This window comes from Arachis stenosperma, chromosome 1, assembly GCF_014773155.1.
Source record: "Arachis stenosperma cultivar V10309 chromosome 1, arast.V10309.gnm1.PFL2, whole genome shotgun sequence".
NCBI lineage: Eukaryota > Viridiplantae > Streptophyta > Magnoliopsida > Fabales > Fabaceae > Arachis > Arachis stenosperma.
The window spans coordinates 9,638,905-9,661,256 of record NC_080377.1 but is presented as its reverse complement, the minus strand read 5'-3'; the positions used below and the strand labels follow the sequence as shown (position 1 = coordinate 9,661,256).

The following is a 22,352-nucleotide window of genomic DNA, read 5'->3' as shown; positions in this document are numbered from 1 at the left end:
TGCAGGATCTTTTAATGTGGGATATCCATTTTTCAATCATACGTCAAGATGACGACGAAGGAAAATCATAGCTTTGACTTTACCCTTCTAGGATGTATTATTTACAGCCTCAATGGTATCTCCAAAATTCATTGAATCAAGATGGATTTCAGCATCTATATCCATGATAAATAATTATTTTTAAATATATCAAGAACATTAAATTTAAGATGAGAGAGCTTCAACATAATGAAAATTTGTTACCTGGAGTCTTCCTAAAATTTGATCAGAGTCTCGTGCTGATAATGTGTTATAAAATAACTAAATAAATAAATAAGAAAGAGGTAACAAATATAAAATATGAAATATAATTAGATAACTCTAATAGTAATATTCACTATAATTACTATTATAAAAGAGATGATATATATATATATATATGTGTGTGTGTGTGTGTGTGTGTGTGTGTGTGTGTGTATAGTAGTAGCGTATGAAAGAAAGAGAGAGAGAAAAGTTTCGTATATAGATAATAGAGAGAGAAGATTATTGTTATTGATGTATTAGTATTCTTTTCATCCCGTACATGCTTCTATAGACATACAAGGTTTTACTGTTCAAACTTCATAAATATTATTTTGTCTGTAACTTGCTTCTTTTAATATGAAAAAACTGAGCCGCCCATATTAATAGTCATCCACATCATATACTTATCTTAACATTTTTTAAAATTTTAGTTTTCTTTTGTCATAACAATTCCAATAACTAAATTAATAATTACCATTTCCCTCACTAAAAAAAATAACTGGATACTATGTCAAACTGACAAAAAAATTTTTAGCCCAATAAAAAACTTTAAAAAATATGTTTAAAAAAATTTCTTTATAACTCCATCTCTAATAACAACACATCATATATTTTAAATTAATTACTTCATTTTTGTTCAATAATACAACCAAAAAATCCAAACCTTAGTGTAAGCCTAATTATTTATTAAATTGTTGTTGGACCATAAAAAAACCCAAAATCATAATCATCTTCATTAACGCATGAATTGAGATTATCTAATTAATTATATCTTATAGTACTTTCTGACACACTACAGAATTATCTAGGACTTTACTAACAACATAAACACGTGTTGTTCTTTTTCTTATGACACATACTTTTAGCACTAACTGAAAAAATTTTCTTTCAACACCATAATATTACTCTTAATTTGGCTCTCTTTTTATAAAATTTCTAAATCTGCCACTGATGATAGTAATTATTCTATACAGAAAATTGAAGTTAAATAATGCTAAGAAACAAATCATAAATAAATAATTAAATTAGGAACTTTGTGGTAACCAATATAAGTAAGAGTCACATTTTAATCCGTGGTTACCATGATCTAGATCATTGTTACTAGTGAAAAGGATGCATGAGAGGCTTGCAAAGAGCTTTGGCGAATAATAGAGAATCCAAAAAAGATATCACAAAACTTTGCACTAGTGATTGAACAATTACCTAAATTTATACTGAAAACTATTACGTAATGTACCATGATGGTCCGAAAAAAAACACCAAACTATGTAAATGACTAAAAACTTCACTTTTTTATTTTACATATTGGAGAGGACATGGTGTATAACTACGTTATGGGTGTCTATGGTGTTTTACCTAACTGTGACGGTTGGGCTGAAGAAATCAGACGGACCGATTTCACCACGGTAATCGGACGGTCCGATTTAGGGGCTGGGAAGGAACACAAATCGGACCATCTAATTTGTGCCCCCAACCAGGTGTCACGCATGCAAGTAGCCCCACACTCCTTGTAGCTAGAGTTTCGTGATTGCCGAACCCCCTCCCATTCTCTTTCACTTTCAGCAACCCAAAATTTCTTCTTCTCCAACCCCACCAGCAACATATCCATGGCCCTCCATTTATAAAGTTTAAAATAAAAAAAAAAATTAGACCACTCTCTAACAATGCCTAGAAGAAGAAAAAGAATAAAAGATGTTAATCGTCCGAAGCTTCACATTGCAAATTATCTTGATCATCCTAATTATGTAAATTTTTATTGTAAAAAATTTTATTTTAAGTAAAATAATAATTATTATTAAGTTAGAGATTAGTAAATTATTATGATGATAATGTTAGAAATTAGTGTAATAGTAGTAATAGTAATAGTGTCTGAGTATTTTAATCTGATTAATTAAATTTTAGGAATTAGTAATGTTAAAGTATAATAATGCAGAGATTAGAGATTAGTGTAATAAGATTATTTAGAAGAAAGGATTATAATACATTATAATAAAATAATAAATTAATTATTGTTGTTAACAAAATAATTAAATTAATGATAATAATAATAATACTGTTATTAAAAATGGAGATATAATAAATAAAATAATTAATATTAATTATTATTACTGAATTTATTGGAATAATAATAATAATAATAATAATAATAATAATAATAAATCATACTGATTGTTTTATTATTTTTATTAGGATACTGCCCTAATAGAATAGAATAGATAGATACCAATGTGTGATAATAAATCGTTTAGTTAGCATTAATTGTTAGTAATAAATAAATTTTTGTAGTAATAATATTTATTTATGATTAAACGTTCGTAGGATAGTAAAATAATTATTATGATTTAAATATTATTAAATTAATTATTTTTGTTATAAGTAAAACACAAATATTTAATAAAGGATTAATGATTGATTTATTGTTGTATGTATATTGTTAGAACATAATTGAATAGTTACTTGAATATTAGTATATAATATGATAGTTATTTATTTAACAGTATTGTTATTATTATTATTTTTATTGGTTGTGGTTGTGGATACGTTTTACTAGTTATTTGGTAATGAAAGTTTGATTTGATCAATTTAATTTGATAATTAACTAATATTATGTTTGTGTTTAGGATTTTCGAATGTTGCAATGTGACCACTACATGCCGCCGGATCGGTACAATCCAATAGTGGAGAGGTATTTACGGGACACCGGCTTTTATCATGTTTCACAGATTGGAGTTGTCCAATGTCAGTCGGCATTGATTAATGCTCTGGTCGAGAGATGGCGTCCTGAGACGCTTACTTTTCACTTTCCGGTTGGTGAGTGTGCCGTGACACTGGAGGATGTGGCGCTAATTCTTGGTCTTCCGACAAATGGTTTGCCAATTACGAGACCGACACTGAGCAGTTATGAGGCTTTAGAGGCTGAATGCTTGGATCAGTTTGGTGTTGCACCTATGAAGACAGACTGCAGGGGAAGTTTCATTAAGTTGGTTTGATTTCGAGCATTGAAAAATTGATTAGTGTTGGTTGATGAGGTCCAGATTCATAGGTACGTGAAGTGCCATATAATGTTATTGTTTGGGACCGTTATGTTTGGAGATAAGTCTGCAGCAGGGGTGCACTGGAAGTTTCTGCCGTTACTCCGTAACTTTGGCGGGATCATACAGTTCAGTTGGGGATCGGCCTGCCTGGCACACCTGTATAGATCGTTGTGTAGAGCAACTCGTGTCGACTGTAAGGAGATTGATGGTCCGCTGACACTGTTGCCAATCCAGACGTTGGTTTGCACAACAAGCAAACACATGTCGACACGGAATCCAGTCAACTTGGAACTCACCACAGTCACACCGTTGTTGACGGAGATCCATTGCATACTCCACACCACTAGGACACTCACGCACTTCGAATACCTCATTCTGTCGGTCAAAGCAACTAACTTGAATGTTACCAGCTGCCCGCTGATTTGCATGCAGTTTGGAGGTTACAAGCTCAGAGAACACATGTCCTGCATTAATTCTAGCCTCAGCCTCGGCTCTTTTCCGGGTGAACAATTCATTAAGCCTGTAAAATGTTGCCTTAACAAGTGCAGTGACTGGAAGATTGCGAGCCCCTTTCAGTACCGAGTTGATGCATTCCACAAGATTGGTTGTCATATGACCCCATCGATATCCCCCATCAAATGCTAAAGCATACTGCTTATGCGGTATTCGATCCAACCAGTTGGTATAAGCCTCACCCCGCTCACGTAAACGCTGATAACGCGTCTCGTACTCGCGAATTGTTCGCGAGTAACCTGTCAATTAAAAAGGGACCCACCATAAAAAACCTCATCATAATAACTGAGTTCAGGAGTAAATGTAATCGTAACTATCATACCTATGTTGACGATAAGTTTCTGCAGATACGGAGCCTTGAATTTTCTCAGAAAGTTAGACTCTATATGTCTGATGCAGAACATATGGAATGCTCTGGGAGGAGACCATGCTCCGTTACTACGATCAATAGCAGACCTAATGGAATCGTGTCGATCGGATATAAGGCCCACACCGTCACGTGTCACAACATGCTGTCGCAAGTTACTCAGGAAAAAGTGCCAGGCCTCAGATGTCTCTCCCTCAACTATCGCAAATGTAATCGGCACGATGTTGTTGTTGCCATCCTGTGAGACTGCAACCAACAAACAACCCTTGTATTTTCCATACAAATGAGTTCCGTCTACCTGCACTATTGGCTTGCAATGTCTGAAGGCTCTAATACAAGGGTAATAACTCCAGAAGACTCGGTGAAGTACACGAATATTAGGAACCAAGTCATCTCCCTGATACGCAGGCATTGTTTGAAAATGAACAACTGCGGATGGCTCCTTGTGACACATGGCCTCAAACCATATCGGCAAGGCTTCGTACAAAGCTTCCCATCCTCCGAAAATTGACTCCACTGCATTTTGTTTTGCCAACCATGCTTTGCGATAACTAATGGTGTAGTTAAACTTTGACTGTACTTCCGCAATCACTGATTTCACCCTTATAGACGGGTCAACTTCTACCAATGGCTTTATTGCTTCTGCAACTGTGTTGGAATCCAGCTTCAAATGATCTTGAGAAATGGTGGCCCCAGTACAGGTGTGACTACCATTGTACCTCCTTATCTCCCAACAGAACTTTCTGGACATCTTGCTCACCCTGATCAGCCAATCACATCCTGCACCATACTGAGTGCATTTAGCATAGAATGTCGTGGGTTCTGACTCATGCACCCGATAATCTATACCTCTGCGGATTGTATAATCTTTCATTGCCTTAATTACTGCCTCCCTAGAACTGAATTGCATTCCCACAGTAAATTCACCATCCGGCAGAAGGGGAAGCTCTGCTGCAATCACATCACAAATATTACAGTTGTTAGCAATAATAATCTAATAATTAATGCCCTGCAATAATAATCCAAACGAGCCGGTCGGTCCAAACGAACCGGTCGGCTCGGTCGAACCGGCCGGTCCGGCCGAACCATTCGATCCAAACGAATCGAATGGCTTGGTCGAAACGGCCGGTCAGGTCGAACCATTCGGTCCTATCAAACCGGCCGGTCAGATAGACCCGTCCGGTTTGGTCAAACCGATCCGGTCGAACTGGCCGGTTCACACGAACCGGCCATTCCGGTCTCTTTTTTTCAACACGGACGTAAAACAGTACATTTCTCAGCCTACATGTACACTTCATAATTCAACGTTAAAGAATTACTAATTACATGCTATATTTTGCTAATTACCATTGTCTTAACAATTTCTCCTAAACTCATAACCCATGTACAAATCATACTTTCACAAATCTTAATTTAAATTAATGGCGCAGCTGCATTTACATATTGAGGAAACTCCGTTGCATGCATGGCCTCCAAATCCAACGACCGCATGAAACTCGGCTCCACAAATGGCTGCTGATTTGCTAGTGCATTTGCCACATCCGCCACATCTACCACCATAGCCTCGTCAGCTTGATCTTCGTCTACACCCGGTTCAACAACCACGTAGTTACTTTCGAACTCTTCTTCACTATCACTGTTGTAATCCTCCAATTCAATATCTCGATCCGCTGCAGATTACTCAAACTCGATATACAGTTCGATAAACAATATTCGCGACCGACTTCCGAGATACACTGAAAATATTTCTTGCATGCTCGCTTCGTCTGTCACGTATTTCGTTTGAAATTGCACAAACCCACCAAAGACAGATATAAGATATCTGTACAGAATACACGATACTATCCTTGTTGTTTGAGAATCTATCTTCTCACAAATGATACCTTTTAATTCTTCAAATGACAGTGTGAATGAAATAATAATATCTAACGGATTGTCACACACAAATTTCACTCCTTCTGATGTTTGTAATAAAATTTGGCCATGATAATACACTTTTAATCTTACTCTATCATCCATGATAATAGAGAAGAAGAGATCTACAAAAAAAAAGAAGAAAAAGAGATCTACAGAGAAAAAATTTGGAGAGTTGAAACAGCGAAGAAGAAGAATGAAATGGGCTGCTCAGCTTGAGTAGATAAATCTATATATATATATATATATATATATATATATATATATATATATATATATATATGACACTCAAATCGGACCGTCCGATCGCATGCATGATCATTCGATATTTTTAGAACAAACAAATCGGACGGTCCGATTACTAAACAGTCCGCCAAAAAGTTTTTAAACCCTGAAATCGGTGGGTCCGATTTGGGTTATTTTTTGAATTCATCCCTTAAATCGCATGGTCCGACTTCCATGCACGAAGCAACACTTTTCACAAATCGGACGGTCCGATTTGTGTCCCCTCATCCCTGCAAGAAATCGGACCGTCCGATTTCCGTCCGTCAACTAAATGCCGTCACACTCTTGTTAAACACCTATAAACTCCATAAACCAGCGTTACACCAAACTAAACATCATATGCAAAAAAAATTAGCCTGAAAACTCAGCCACTTGATTCATACTCTTATTTGACCACTCAACCGAAGACTAGTATTCTTTGGCAAGTGGATTTCATGCATAGAAAATTAAAAACTACGAATATAATAACAGTGGGTGAAGATTGAAGAAACATATGAAAGTGTGCCTTACAGTAACGGAAGTGTCCGAGAACATACTCACTTCAACTCCTCCATTATAGTCAGTAATTTCTTTGCAACACCCGAAAAGAAAACGCGGTTGTTTGATTTTTCCAAATAGCTATGTTGCATATTATAACACCACCAACTTTTTTCAGCCAATCTTAATTTATTTTTTCAATATTATATTTTACTTATTTTAAATTATAAATTTTAAATTTTACATCTTAAATTATAAATTCTACCTTCTAAAATTGACTAGTGTTAACTATTAAAAATTAAAAATATTATTTACACATTAAAATTAATTATTATAATTTTTGTATATAAATATACAGGTTATTCTAGCATGACAGTGACTATAGTTACTATAATATTTTAAAAAATTGTTATTAAAATTAAAATAATAATTTTTATTATTAAATAATATTTTTTAAAAAGTGTAACTTAAAAAAATATAACTTTAATTTTAACAATACTTATATAATTATTATAATTACGATAATATAATCATACTAAAATATATTTTTTAATTTGACTCATTTTTAATATATATTTTTATATTTTAACATATATTTTATTTTAATTGCGAATTTTCGTATACAATGCTTGATCAAAATATTAGTTTCCTGTAACTTTTGTTGTCATAAATAAAGATGGAACACGACGCTTATCTCGGAATCCATGAACACCAGTCAATAATTACAGGATCTTGTATTGGATTTTGATTCCCTCGTTTGATTGAGCTATCCAATCACAGAAGAATGAAGTTCTTATTGGTTTGGGTGCCGCAATTGATGAAGCAAGTGTGGAGAACTACGGTGGGTGTTGCGTCAACTGTGGTTGGATTCCTCTGTTTCGCCCTAAGTTCCTCCTTCAAAGACCTGTTTGGGGAGTGGAACTCGCTGAAGATCGTTGTTTACACGGTGGTTGGTTTGACGGTTTTACTTTTTGTGTTCTACGCCAAGAAACTGCGTCTCATTATAATCCGGAAGAAGTTCATGGAAGTGAGAGCACATGTTGGATTCTTGGTTTTTGCCTCCACCACAGTCTACTCCTTCTTTTTCGATAAAGCTACCAAAGGAAAACCAGATGCATACAGCTTGGTCTCTTATGTGGCCTTTGCCACCATGTCCTTTACCTCTAGATTCATAGAATTCCTGTATTTCTTCGCCGCGATTTTAATATCTCAATTGATGAAGATAAATGTGTTGTTAGGTCTTGTTGGTTTAGGATTCAGTTATGTCCTCATTATTGTTGCTGACTACACCATTGTGAAGCCGGAAGATCATCATATAACCAAACCAATCAAGTATTTTTTTGTAATCCAACCAACTAAGATAGAGGTGTGGAGATTAATAGGTCTTGTTTCAAGTGTGGTTGGACTGTTGTGCTATGCTCTTGGCTCAACTTCCAAGTATCTTTTCCAAGAGTGGAACTCCTTCAAGATCATTGTCTACACCTTATTCAGTCTGATGATTTTTCTCCTTGCTTTTCTTGCCAAGGGGGGGAGGTTCTTAAGGATCTTGAGGTTTGGAGCAAATATGGCAACTTTCTTGGTGTTGGCCTTGATCTTGCCTGGTGTCTACTCCTTCTTCGATAGTGATGCAAAGGTGAGGATGAGATTGAATGCATATGACATAATTTCCTGCGGTGCCTTCCTCGTGATGTCGCTTAGCTTTTCATGGCAGATTCTCTGTTCTATTTTTGGGAGAATAATAGTATATTTCTTTGCCGGAGCTCTGATAATAGAATTGATGGAGATAAAGTTATTTTTGGGTATTGTGGGAATAAGTTTCAGTTATCTCCTCTGGGTTCTGGGAATCTTTATAGACAAGCTACCAGAACATATTGAAAAGGAGCTGTCTCCGGTAGTGAACATTGAGATCGCTTCACGACACCACAGTAATGAGCTACCTGAATGCCTAGAATCCAATACTGCTGATGATGAGCACAGTGACCATTCAGACCACATTGTGCAGCCTTCACTACAAGCTGGTGAAACATCAGTACCTGTTGGTGTTGAGGAAGCGTTTTCGAAAATACAAGATTTGCTTTAAAAAAGCAGGGAAACAGATCCAAAAGCATGTTTAGAAATATTTATGTTTTCTGGCCAAGTTATGCCAGTTGATAGAAAGCATGTTTACTTACCAAGTAAATTCAGATTCATAGATTTTCTCTCATTATATTGTTTGGATTTCTTGAGCCGTTTGTTGCATTTCAATTGTAATTTTAATGTCCATATGATTTTTTTTTTAGATTATTATTATTATTATTATTATTATTATATGTATATAGGAAAATTATAGCGTACAGAAATAAAGAGATTTTCATTTTTTTAATGGATAAATAACACATGGCATTAGTTTCCTTGTGCGGGAGCAGCTGAGCCAAGGCTGTTTTAGGTGTGAAAGGTGACTGATTTATAGGCTTTGTTTGGATATAGAAAAGAAAATAAAAGAGAAAAAAATAAGAAGGTGGAAAGAAAATAAGAGGAAAAATAGAATTATTTGTATGTTGTTTGGATTAAGAGAAAATGGATGGAAAGAAAATAGAGAAAATTTTTTTTTTTATTTGGATGGAAAGAAAAGTGAAAAGAAAGAAAATTATAATAATATAAAATTACATTAATACCCTTATATATATTATATGTAAATTATAATTTATTAATAATAAGGAGTAAATGTATAATTTTATTTATATTGTCCCCATTTCTCTTTATTTTCTTTTCATTTATGAAAAGAAAATAATTTAGTGGGTCTCATACTATTTTTTTTTCTTTATTTTCTCTTCTCATTCAAATAACAAAAAATTTACTTTTTCATTCATTTTTTTTTCTCCTATTTTCTTTCTTTTCAAAATCTCTAATCCAAACAATGCGATAATGTGATGGAATTACAACTGTTTAAGGATTGGGTGAGGCTTATTAATGGGCTTGATAAAGGATTCTTTGATATAAACAAAATATAAACAATGTTGTCAAATCCAAAAAAAAAACAATGTTCTCATTTATATTAAAGAATACAACGTTAAAATTAATGGGAAGCCAATGAGCCTTAACTCATATGGTATATCTTCTTCTCCCTACCTCAAAGGTCTGGGGTTCAAATTTTAGAGATTATAATTAAAGAAAAATGTGATAAAAGTACGAGGGTGTATGAGTATATTGTGTATATAGAATTGGGGGTTGTCTAATCTATTGGAGTACTTAGAATTATAGGTGTTCAAATTTAAACCGATTCAAATTAAACTGCTCATCTAATTCAATTCAAATTCGCAGGATCGGATCGGATTTCGGATCTACTTTTCATAACCGATCCAATCCAATTCAAATTGCACAATGTGTTATAATATTATTATTTTATTAAATATTTACAATTATACTTAAACATGTTCAATTTGTTATACATTTTTATATTATTCATGTATTATTATTATTTAATAAATATTTTATATTCAAAATATTATTCATTTATTTATTTTAACTAACCTAAAATTTTATTTCCATTGTTATGCTATTATTGATTTTTTTAAGATATTGTTGAGATTTGTTATGTCATTGTTGATTATTTAAAATTTGATGTTGAGACTTATTATATATATTTAATTTTTTTAATTTACAAAACTGCAAATCCAATCCAATCCAAACCGCTTGAAATTGGATCGGATCAGATCGAATTTTAAAAAAAGCATCCAATCCAAACCGCACTACAAGTAAAACTAATATTTGAATCGAATGAGTTTTTGACTCAAAACCAATTCAAATCGTATTGCGAACACCCCTATTTAGGATTGGGAATTGTCCAATCTACTGACAAAAAAATCGAAAGAAAATGTAAAAAATAAGCAATAACCAAGATCAAGTAGAAAACAAATTAAACAATAGAAATGCACGAGTATATTTTAAACAAAATACATATTATATTTCAAAGTGATCCTTAAAATTTATAAATTGTACCATTTGATTTTCGACTTAAGAATTGTACTATTTACATCTTTAACATTATAAAAAATTAGAATAAGATCGATGCATTATTACGCAGACTCAAATAAATTATAATAACAGTCACCAAAATAATTTTATATACATAATTATAAATACGAGTAAAAGAATATTTTATGAAATAATAAAAATTTAATCACGTAAAAATATACATTGTAAATTTATAAAAATTTTAAGGCTCATAATTATTTATATGATATCAAAGATTATCTTTACTAAAAATATTATATATACGTAAAAATTTAATCATTATATATTTGTGTGAATACTTGTATTGTTTTATTTTTAATATGTATTTTATATTTTAAAAATTAAAACTTTATATATCTATATTATCAACTACTTCTAATATTTTTTTTAATGTGAATTGATTCTTTAAGTATTTTTATTAGTAATTTTGTATAAAAAGTTTTCATCCTCTTATTTTAAGTATCTTATAACATGGGAATGAGTACTTTTAATTCCTAAAGTTTATGATCAAAATCAAAATCATTCCAAACCTTATTTTTTATTTAAAATCGTCCCTAATATTTTATTTGGTATTAAAATCGTCATTGGACAATTATACTCTTAGATCTCTATTACCGGTGATGGATCCAGAAAATTTTAATAGTGGAAAAAACAAAATATATATAACATTATAATAATTTTTATAATGAAAATATTACGTCTACATAAAAAATTAGCTATCAAATTATATTTATTATAAATTTGTGTATAAATACATATATCATTTAACTTATTTTTAATATGTATTTTGTATTTCAAAATTTATATTTTAAGATTTATTCTGTACAAGTGATTATTTGATGTATAAGTAGCATAGTTGTTGTTATAATTATATTTTGTTATTGTAAAATATGATTAGATTTCAAAATATCTAATTACAAATTAAAATACTAAAATAGTAATTTAAATAATAACATATAATTTAAAATTTAATTTTTTATATTTCATATTGTGAACCCTTAACAATATAATTAAAATTTTTTTTATATGTCGTTAAACAATCATTTAAAACTCAACTTTTATACAAATTAGCTCTTGATGATATTCATGGTTGAAAAAGTTCATTCAATTAATGTAGTTATTATAAAAAAAACTAAAGCTAATTTTAAAAGAAGAAACACAAATGAATAGATAATATTCTTTCGAGTCGATTTCTAAAAAAAATACCAATCTTATTTAAATTTTAAAATGAATAGATAATGGACATTTAATATGAAGTTTTTAAATTGGCTATCAAATGTCGAAAGTTGAATAAAAAATTATTGTAGAGTCAAATTTAATAATTTAATAATTTAATAAAGACAAATAAATATTATTATTATATACTACTCAATAAAATTTCAAATTGTAATGGAAGTGATTTAGCCAGATCCACATAATTCGATTATGTGGATCCGTCCCTCTCCATTACAATCCTATTCTTCTTAGAGAAGCCTCTCACCCACAGCTTCAGAAAGAGAGAGAAGCAGAGACTCAAAGAGAAGAAGAGAAGGAAGCCTTGTCCTCGCCAAGTCTAGCACTCGCACTTGCTGCGTCTTGCGCTCACACCTCGCCCTCACCCTCGCAGCGAATTATTTATTAAATCTGACCCGGTTGGATGCCAGCGAGTTAGTTTGATTCAGTTGGTTAAATCGCATCTGTGCAAACTTTCACAAACATAGTCTAAACCTGAACTAATTCTGATGAATGTAATCTATATCTCTTTCTTTTCAATTATAGTGAAAATCAATGGAATTAGAACCACTTTTATATATAGATCCATGTCTTGATATGTTTATTTGTCTAATCAATTATTTATCATATATAGCATGTTCTGAGATTAGGACAAAAACAACCAACACAATGATTTAAAATTTGTTATGATGAAGTGTTTTTTGCCTTAAGAGAGTGAAGAGAAACCATATTTGGCATTCAACAATGAATATATAGAAATAAAAGGAAATCCATATGTTTATTATATAGTACTATATACTATACAAAAAATACATGTGAGTAAGAAGTGGCTGAAAAATACAGAATCAGAAGTACAAGAACTGATGGAGACAAATAAAACCTACATCTAGTCCTCCATCCTTTATGAAAAATCCTAAACCATTAACCATAAAAAAAAATAAACAAATTTAAATAGTAACATATATAACTATAGCATATTCTACTAATAATAAAAAAACTCGAATCCAAAGACTTCAAATCTTTTGCACCAAATTCATAGTCTAAACCTGAACTTACAGCTGCTGCTTGAAATCTTAATATCATTGTTAGCACTAAGGCTATTCACCACAAGCTTGCACCTAACCCTGAAATTGACCTTAAAAAGCTTCAATTTTCCAAATTTAACCCTAACTGGCTGTTTGACCTTAATATCTAGAGGGATATTATTGGTATCTTGAATCTGCTGCTGAATCTTGCTAACTAATCCACTTGCATCTTGAATTTGGCCTCTGAGTGGCAAATCAAGAACAGTAGTATTCTTATGACCTTGATAGAATTTTATCATAGACCCTTCACAAAGTTGAGCACCACTATACCATGCACTTATGTGGCTCCCACCTTCATAATAGATCCCAATTTTCTTGTTTGGATTTCTAGCAGTGATTCTAACATTGGAAGTGACAGAGAGAATGTTAGTGCCACTAGAGAAATTGAACTCTGTGATTCTGAGTTTGTCAACTGAGTACTTTGGAATCTTTGGCCTGAATGCTAGGAACAAGATTCCAGCAGTGATTGCAATGGCAATGATGAGAATCAGGAGTGTTGTGAATGTGCAACATAAGAATCTACAGCAACAGCTTCTTCTTCTCCTTGGTGGCTTTGAATGCATCACTGGCAAGGTTCTTTGAGGAAGTGGTGGTGGTAGAGGCCTATTATTCGGATCGCCGTTCTCGGATTTCGCAATGTTTCCGGGGACTAATGGCGCCGACGGTCTAGGTGAAGCCTCAATATCCGGGTGAATTCTTTGATTATCTGCCATCTTAATTTAATGGCTGATTTTAGTAACTGATTTAGGACGAATAATACAACTTTCAATGTTTTTTTTTTCTTTTTTGTGTATTGATTTTTTTGTGTGTATATGCTATGTATCAATATATAGGAAGAGATGAAATGAGATTCATGGAAAGAATTAAAGAGTGGTTGATGAATGATAATGAAGGCATATAGGACCAAGTTATAGTATGTAAGAGTGGTTGAAGAAGCTTCCAATATTTGACTTGAATGGTTAATAAAAACACAAAAGTTGCATCATCATCGTCACTACTCGGTTTTAAATTTGTACTATTAAAAAAAAAACAATCCCCTTAGGTTATCAATAGAAAAAGTACAGGGTACCAACATATTATCCGCCAACTTCTGCCAATTCTTATTTAATGTTTAATAAAAATGTTTTTATGGATGTGTCCAATAAAAATATCTTTTTTATGATTGTGTTTAATAGAAATGTCTTTATAAATATATTTTCTAGATGTGTCTCTTTATATATGTATTTAAAATATAATAATTAACTATGAGGAGTATTAGGGGGCAACAACTTTTGTGTTTTATAATCATCAATTAGCCATCAATAGTATTTTTAATGGTGTGAGATTAAATTTAATGATAGGAGATCACTCACTTTTCTTTTGATGGTTAAGTGCTGGACACAAAATACAAAAATTGCTGACCCTTAGATTTTTCCATTAACTATTGTTGGTAATAAATTGACAGATAATATGTTGGTACCCTATACTTTTTCTAAAAAAAATTTTTGATGCACTATCAATAAAGTAATTTTATACATACATTTAATTACGTAACGTGACATTAGTAAAAATAACAGCGTGAATGGTCATAAAAAAAAAAGATGTGAGATGATTGTTTGACTGTATAAAATATTTTCTATTATCTGTACATTAAAATTAAACTAAAAAAAATTATAAAATTATGATTTGGTTATTATGATTAGGGTCATCAATCACATGTGCCATATATTCAACGTTTTCGCTTTCTTTTATTTTATTTATTATACTAATGTTAATAAGTATATTATTTTTGCCGTCTTGCTAACTTTTCTTGCTTTCTCATTCATGAAAATAGGACTATAGGAGCCTTCTATTGACGCAGCACGAAAGCTCTGATCTTGAGTGTTTCTGAATTTTGTGTGTTTATAATAAAGTTTTTTGTGGGAATCTTTTTAAGCTTTAGTTGTGTTTATACTCATTTCCATTATTTCCATCAATTGTTATTACAATAGTCAACATTTTTGACATAATATAAGTGTGATAGCTGAATATAATAGCGACGTCACCGTTTACTTATTCACACCATTTATTTTTTTCCTCTAGTTTTTTTTATTGTTTTTTTATTCTAATAAAAAAAATATGTTACTTTTTATTACTTGTCCGTTACATGAAATAGTCATAATTTGTGCGTCACATTGTATGTTTTTTTTTTTTTTTAACTAGAAAATAAGCACCGTCGTTTCTAACTTTCAAAGTGTCATGCTCTATTTTGTTTCTAATATAAATAATAATTCGTATTTCAACTATACTAAACTACTGTAGTTAATTAATATCTATATTTCATTATTTCCTCCATATAGATATCAATCATCATGGCATTGCTTACGAGTAAAGGCACCCTTATAAAATAATAAATATCTTGTAAATAGACAAGGATATTTTAGAATGTTCCACTTTTATTAGTTAATTTTTCAGCATCACACCATATAGTACAACGCGTTTGATCCAAATTAAAGACTATGTTATGCGTGTATTAGTTAAATTTTGAATAGTAAGTAACCACTATGTTAGGTAAATTTTAAATAGTGTTTGATGTCTCTAGATAGAAAAATATGAGTAATATATACCCAAATCATCTCTAAGAGATTCTTTTTCTACATTTCATTCTCTAATAATTTTTATTAGTAAATTAGTTTTAGAAAGTTTTATTTTGTAGACAAATTAATCTTACATATGAATATTTGTCTACGTGAAACGATTGATATAAGAATTATTTAATAGTTTTTAAAATTTTTATATCTTTCTTAAATAATAATAAAACTAATTTATCTAAATATTTTAGCATAATTCGAAATAAAATTTATTCGTCTAACAAAATAAAAAATTAAAGACAAATTTGATAATTAAAATTTGTCAAAAACGAAAATATTAAACCAAAAATGTATTGAAAATTGATTTCGGATATTACTAAAAAAATATAGAACCATTTAAATTTGTAAAAAACAAAAAAAAAAAGAGAGCTGAAAATAGAACAAGAATTCTGAATTATTCTTTGTTTTATAGCTTACCAACTTCTAAGAGTATAATCCACTTTCTTTTTTTTATTATTATTTTTATGGGTTTGGAATATTCTTTTTTTCTTTCAAAAATTAAAGAAATACACTTTTTAGTTTTGGTCTTGAGTGTTATGTATAGCTAACACATGTAAGAATCATACAAAATTTAACTTGGGCTCAACTTAGGGGAAGCCCTTTCCCTCCAAATGGATTAGGCTCAGCACCAAACTTATTGGACTACTTCTGGGTTTTTTTTCCTTGAGACTTCCTTTTTCCTTTATCTAACTCATTAGTCATTGCTGTGTTTGTTTACAGAGATAGAATATTGGGACAGAAACACAGAAATATAAAATTATATTTGCTAAAAGAGACATAAATAGAAATAATGTGTCCAAAGATACTGAATTAGTGTATTTTATATCTATACTGACATGAAGAACACAGAGACACTGACAAATGACACAACTTATTTTTTATTTTTTCTTTTATTATCCTTATTAATTTTTCATAATTATACTTTTTATTATTATACTTTTCATCTCAAATTTTTTGAATGAAAAAAATAAGAATAAATTAAATTTCCATAATTTGTTCTAGTTTATCACCAAACAGAATACAAGAACACAAAATTTTGTATCTTTATCCATCACTATCTTGTCTTGTCTTGTTCTCAGTGTCTTGTCCTGTTCTCAGAAACAAACGCAGCCTAAATCCTTAAATAGAGTTTAAAGACTAATGATAAACCCTTAAATAGAGCTCAAATTTGCGACGAATTAATCATTAACCTGTCGGATTAAAAGATACAGTAAAAAACTAAAAAAAATATTTTTTATTCTTAATATTTCAATTAAATATTTAAAATAGTCTTTAAACTTTTTTATAGTTAAAATTTATTGCTAAAATTTTAATTCTTAAATTTTTTTCGTATTGTTCTTCTCTCAAAATTATTTTTCTTTTCTTTATCTATATTAGATCATAAGACTTAATATTAGATATATAATTACTTTTGTCTTTTGATGATAATTTAATATAAACATGTTGAGTTAAAAAATATATATATTGATCAGAATTATGAAGAAAAAAAATTCAATACATTATTATTATTTTTGACATTAATTAATTATATTTTAGATTAATTTTAATACATTAATATTGTAAACTATTTTATATAATTATTTAATTATATTTACTTTTTAAATAATTATTAACAATATCCACATAAAAACAAAAAATATTATAAAAATAGTTATCAAATTAATGATAATGTATTTATATATAAATAAATATACTAAATTAATTTATTTTAATTATATACTTTGTATTTTTATGTACTTTATATAAATAATTAATTTATATATATAATATTAATATAAAAATAATTATTTTATTAACATAATATTATATAATTAGATACATATTTAGTATTGAATTAATTTGTCGCAGAGATACAACTTTAAACATTATTTAAAAATATGGCCAAAATGAACTATTATATACAAAAAATATAATTTAAACTCTTAATACTTGTTAATCTAAAATTCTTATTAGTTTGCGTTCAATTATAAGAAAGGTTTATATGGAGAAGAATATAGAAGTACGTGTGATGCTAGGGACCCATGCTTTGTAAAAAGATCATACATCCATGAAGTGTTTCAGGTGCAGTTAGCGGTTATAACCACCACACATTTTTCCCGCTACATATTTTCCGACACAACACTCATGGCGTGCTGCTGCACCTCTCCCTCCGCCACCGCCACCGCCGGCCGCTACTTCTCTATTCACAACTCTCGCAGTTCTCAATTTCGCATCAACACTTTCCCATTCCTTCCTTCTCCATCTTCTACCGCTGCATGTTCCATTCGATTTAGGGTTCCGCGCACCACTTCACTTAGACACAAACCATTCACCGTCTCCTGCACTCCCACCGGCACCGAACAACAACAGCTCGACTTCCAAGATCCCCCTCCTTCTTCCGCCCTAGATTGCGTCGGCACCGGCCAAGACGTCGAGTGCATTGCACCCTTCGCCAATGAAGAACAGGGACAAAACGGCACCGTATCGTTGTCTTCGGAGAACAATAAGGAACAAGGTATCAGTCTGTAACCAAAATGAACTAGTAACAATTTCCCTAACTAACTAATAACTAACTGTAAGTCTGTAACTGTCAGTAACGGACAACACTACTAACTAATAACTGTCAGCAACAAAACAAATCTGTTTAACTAAAGTTATCTTGTGCGTGGATTGAAGAAGGTGAATCATTGAAGTGCCTTGCGGAAGGGCTTTGGGAATTGACAGTGCTGATATCACCGTTCTTCTTCTGGGGAACTGCAATGGTGGCTATGAAGGAGGTGATTCCAAAGACAGGCCCGTTCTTTGTGTCGGCGTTCCGGCTAATACCTGCCGGGTTCCTCCTCGTCGGGTTCGCTGCTTCAAGGGGAAGACCATTCCCTTCGGGACTCAATGCCTGGCTCTCAATCTCTCTCTTTGCATTAGTTGATGCAGCTTGCTTTCAGGTCTGTTCATATCTTATGCTCTCAAAAGTTATGAAATTTTCTATGGCAGTATATTTGTTACTTCGTTAGTTTGTTTGTTTAGAATGAAGGGGAATTGAAAGCAATGCTAATTGATTGGTGTGATGTTAATGTAAACAGGGTTTTCTTGCAGAAGGGTTGCAGAGGACTTCGGCTGGTTTGGGCAGCGTATGTTTGCAGTTAATCTCTTATTTATGACTACTGTTATTGTTATTATTAGTGTAACTGCACTTCAACTAATCACATTACGTTAAATAAGTATCGGTGCTTTCTAATGCAGGTTATAATTGATTCACAACCTTTGACAGTAGCTGTGCTTGCAGCTTTATTATTTGGTGAATCCATTGGGATTGTTGGTGCTGCTGGTCTAGTCCTTGGTGTAGTTGGACTTGTATTACTCGAGGTAAACTTCGAGTCTGCATTTATACCAAAGGCACTAAATTACTAATCCTACTCATTAAACACAACCTGAAATTACCCGTTTTATAAATATATGAAGGGTGCAACAGTTACCAGCCCAAAAGGTACAACTGCCTATGAGTTACCTTCTATATGTTTGTTTGGTAGTGAAGGATCACCGTGTTTGTTGCAGTTACCGGTGCTGTCATTTGATGAAAGCAATTTCTCACTATGGGGAAGTGGGGAGTGGTGGATGCTTCTTGCAGCCCAGAGTATGGCAGTTGGCACAGTTATGGTTCGATGGGTCTCCAAGTACTCTGATCCTGTCATGGCAACTGGATGGGTAGGCTCCAAATCTATTTATAGAATCTAATGCTTGTTGATTTCATGTTGGTTACCACATTTGGATACTATGAAACTAAATTGCTTGGTTAGTATTGTTCTTTCAATCTAGGAATGATCAGACAAAATGCAATACTTTTTTGGTAATACAAGATGGCAATTTTTGCTTAACTATATGACCTTGGATGTGTTGGAGTTTGTGTTATGGATCATCATATATCATAAAGATAATTATCTCTAAACTCTCTATAACTAGTGAAAATGTATCATATAGATCTTAGGCTTGTATCTTATTGATTATTTTATCTAAAAGAAAACTATACCTGTCTAAGAAAAGAGGATTGGGCAAGTGATAGGAAGAAGCTATTTAGCAGATGGCAGCATTGTTTAGGTGGAAGCATAGCTCAAATGTTTACCCTGCCATATTTGTTGCAGCATATGGTTATTGGTGGCCTCCCTCTAGTGGCATTCTCCATTCTTAACAATGATCCTGCTCTCAGTCAGAGTCTTCAAGAGTACAGTTCAACTGATATATTGGCACTACTCTACACATCCATTTTTGGAAGTGCTGTGAGCTATGGTGTGTTCTTTTATAGTGCAACTAAAGGTTTGTATATCTGATGTCATGATATTCCTCTTTTCTTTCTATGCAGATGAGTATTTTATTATTCCTTCAAGCTTCCACGATAAATATGAAGTTAAAATAGTTCATTGGCTCCTGTTTAGCTATGAGATTCTTTTTGGTTTTCAAAGATGCAGTGTAATGATTTTGCAACTTGTGATATGCTGCAGGTAGCTTGACCAAGCTCAGTTCACTTACGTTTTTGACCCCAATGTTTGCTTCAATTTTTGGGTAAGGCTGCCTTACTGTGGAACAGAATTTTCAGGTTTTTTATGTTACGTAGTAGGGAGAATGAAATCAGAAATAAATAACAAGTGACTGTGATATAGCTATTCTTTAACAGTAGAATATTAAAGAGAAGAAAGTACCTATTACAAGTTTACAGCTAAAAGCACACATTTTTGGAAGAGAACCACCACCTTGATGCATCGTTCATAATCTTCCTAAGTGTGACCTGGCCCTATCATTTTGTTGTACATTGTGCCACTCACATTTTCTCTAGGGATTCACACTTATTCTTTTGAACTTTCAGATTCATGTCAATGTATCTGGGTTTTACCTTTTATTATTCAAACATTTTGCTTTGGTATTTCAGGTTTCTGTATCTCGGGGAGACCTTCACGCCTGTACAGCTAGTCGGGGCCATCGTTACTATAGCTGCGATATACATGGTTAACTTCAGAAACACTTCAGAATAAATTAAAGTAATCAGTTTCATACTGTTCCTTTCAAGTTGCTAATACAATGGACAAAAACTACTCGTGAGGCTAGATTTGTGTCATCAACTCAAAAGGAGGAGTGGTACTAGCAGCTGGTTTGAATTTTGGATATAACACGAATATGATTGGTACATTCTCCAGCACATGATCATCATGCTTTCTTCTCCTGTAAATACAATTTTGGTTAGTTCTCGGTACAGGTCAAACTGCTTGAGCCTCTTGATGTAGCTAAGCCTAAAACATGGTAGCTACCTGCGTTGAATTCAGGCCTTATACTGGAATAAATTGTTTCTTTTTCCATGAATATTTGTTTTCTTGTACAAGATGGCTTTGTATGTTACATTATGGCTGAAGAAGAATGTGTAGAACGTAGATTTTGGCTTGCTTGTGAGTTGTGACAAGTTTGTGTTTTGTTAATCACATGAAAGGATAATATTGGTAGTGGGTTATGGACACTAGTATTTATCAACCATTTAGGAACAGGGAAGTGCTAAAGTTGTGATGTTCCAAATATGATGTCTTCTGTTGAATCCTTTGGGGAAACAATAAAAAAAAACCTGACAAACAAACACGTTGACTAAAAGGTGGATATTCTGTTAGCCAATTGTAGATAGTTTTAGTTAGTAGTCACTAAAAGGTGGATATTATGTTATTCTAATTTGTCCAACTCAACAGCTTTACTAGCTCCTCTGCTCTAATGAGTGTGTATATATATACCTACTTCAATGTATGAAAAATGATATGAAGTGATCAATTCTGTTTAGAGGTGAACGCAGATTGTATATATATACCTATTGTGTTTGGAATACAAAATCTAAACACAATCTAAATTTCAGCATTATTATTCCAAATATCAATTTAAGTATGCTATTGAATTTAGATTTTGTGTTTAGAGGTGAACGCGGATCGGATCCGGATCAGATATGACCAAAATTTCAATCCGATCCGCACTAAAATCATCTGATAAGATCAGATCCAATATCAGCCGTTTTTAAACTTCATATGCTACTTTTGTATGTACATTGAACAAATCTATTAACATGAATGATGGTATTCTTTCTTTTCATATATATATAGATATAGATTATAAAGCATGCAACAATAGAATAAGGTGGTTTGAGGAAATAAATATTATAGAGAAAAAATACATGAGTTTACAAAAAGTTACTTAGTAATGGATAAAACCTTTCTTGAACTCTAAACGCTAGGAGCCTCAAGGGACTAAAATCTGAATCACTGGAAAGAAAACAAAATTAAGGTAAATACTCCCAACACGCAAATAGTAGTGCACCCACCTTACTCCCAAGCTGAGACAACATTTGTTGTACCCTCTTGCATTGATTCCAAACCAAAAAGTCCTAAAGCCACAAATACCTTACCCAATTCATAATTCATAATTAGCAAAAACACAACACCCTGACCAGATTTATTTGCTTGTTGTCTAAAGTGTTATCTGGGAAAACAATAATTATAGAACAATCTTAAAATATTACTATGACAACAATATTACTATGATAACTATGAAAATCAAGCTATGACATTGTGGCCGGATAACCAGC

At 32.0% G+C, this 22,352-nt stretch overlaps 3 protein-coding genes across 4 annotated transcripts; 1 reads left to right on the top strand and 2 right to left on the bottom strand.

The window, feature by feature from the left end:
• Positions 1-3,413: 3,413 nt before the first annotated feature.
• On the bottom strand, positions 3,414-6,216 carry LOC130974906 (uncharacterized). The gene is made up of 5 exons (XM_057899748.1): positions 6,081-6,216; positions 5,638-5,867; positions 5,469-5,478; positions 4,153-5,148; positions 3,414-4,069 (listed from the first exon to the last, which is right to left on the bottom strand). The coding sequence occupies exons 1-5, from the start codon at positions 6,214-6,216 to the stop codon at positions 3,414-3,416; spliced, it is 2,028 nt and encodes a 675-aa protein (XP_057755731.1).
• A 6,615-nt stretch (positions 6,217-12,831) lies between these two features.
• LOC130946755 (NDR1/HIN1-like protein 6) lies at positions 12,832-14,032 on the bottom strand. Its single transcript, XM_057875602.1, has one exon. The coding sequence runs from the start codon at positions 13,874-13,876 to the stop codon at positions 13,112-13,114; it is 765 nt and encodes a 254-aa protein (XP_057731585.1). The 5' UTR covers positions 13,877-14,032; the 3' UTR covers positions 12,832-13,111.
• Positions 14,033-17,794: 3,762 nt separating this feature from the next.
• LOC130969498 (WAT1-related protein At3g02690, chloroplastic) lies at positions 17,795-21,582 on the top strand. Of its 2 annotated transcripts, none has more exons than XM_057895258.1 (8): positions 17,795-18,266; positions 18,431-18,693; positions 18,832-18,879; positions 18,992-19,114; positions 19,304-19,453; positions 19,888-20,059; positions 20,245-20,305; positions 20,670-21,582. In XM_057895258.1, exons 1-8 carry the CDS (start codon positions 17,897-17,899, stop codon positions 20,770-20,772), a joined length of 1,290 nt encoding a protein of 429 aa, XP_057751241.1. In that variant the 5' UTR covers positions 17,795-17,896; the 3' UTR covers positions 20,773-21,582. The 2 variants fall into 2 exon arrangements, with proteins under 2 accessions (XP_057751241.1, XP_057751232.1); XM_057895249.1 differs by having other exon boundaries at positions 18,428-18,693; positions 20,670-21,578.
• Positions 21,583-22,352: the final 770 nt, after the last annotated feature.

Bases quoted from the DNA above. Each gene is read 5' to 3' on its own strand.
- LOC130974906 (XM_057899748.1), bottom strand. From the start codon at position 6,216: ATGGATGATAGAGTAAGATTAAAAGTGTATTATCATGGCCAAATTTTA. The intron at 5,868-6,080 runs GTATCATTTGTG...AGTAATCTGCAG, and splicing joins GTCATTTGAAGAATTAAAAG to CGGATCGAGATATTGAATTG. The intron at 4,070-4,152 runs GTATGATAGTTA...TTTAATTGACAG, and splicing joins GAAACTTATCGTCAACATAG to GTTACTCGCGAACAATTCGC.
- LOC130946755 (XM_057875602.1), bottom strand. From the start codon at position 13,876: ATGGCAGATAATCAAAGAATTCACCCGGATATTGAGGCTTCACCTAGA.
- LOC130969498 (XM_057895249.1), top strand. From the start codon at position 17,897: ATGGCGTGCTGCTGCACCTCTCCCTCCGCCACCGCCACCGCCGGCCGC. The intron at 19,115-19,303 runs GTAAACTTCGAG...TGTTTGTTGCAG, and splicing joins TTGGACTTGTATTACTCGAG to TTACCGGTGCTGTCATTTGA. The intron at 20,306-20,669 runs GTAAGGCTGCCT...TTGGTATTTCAG, and splicing joins ATGTTTGCTTCAATTTTTGG to GTTTCTGTATCTCGGGGAGA.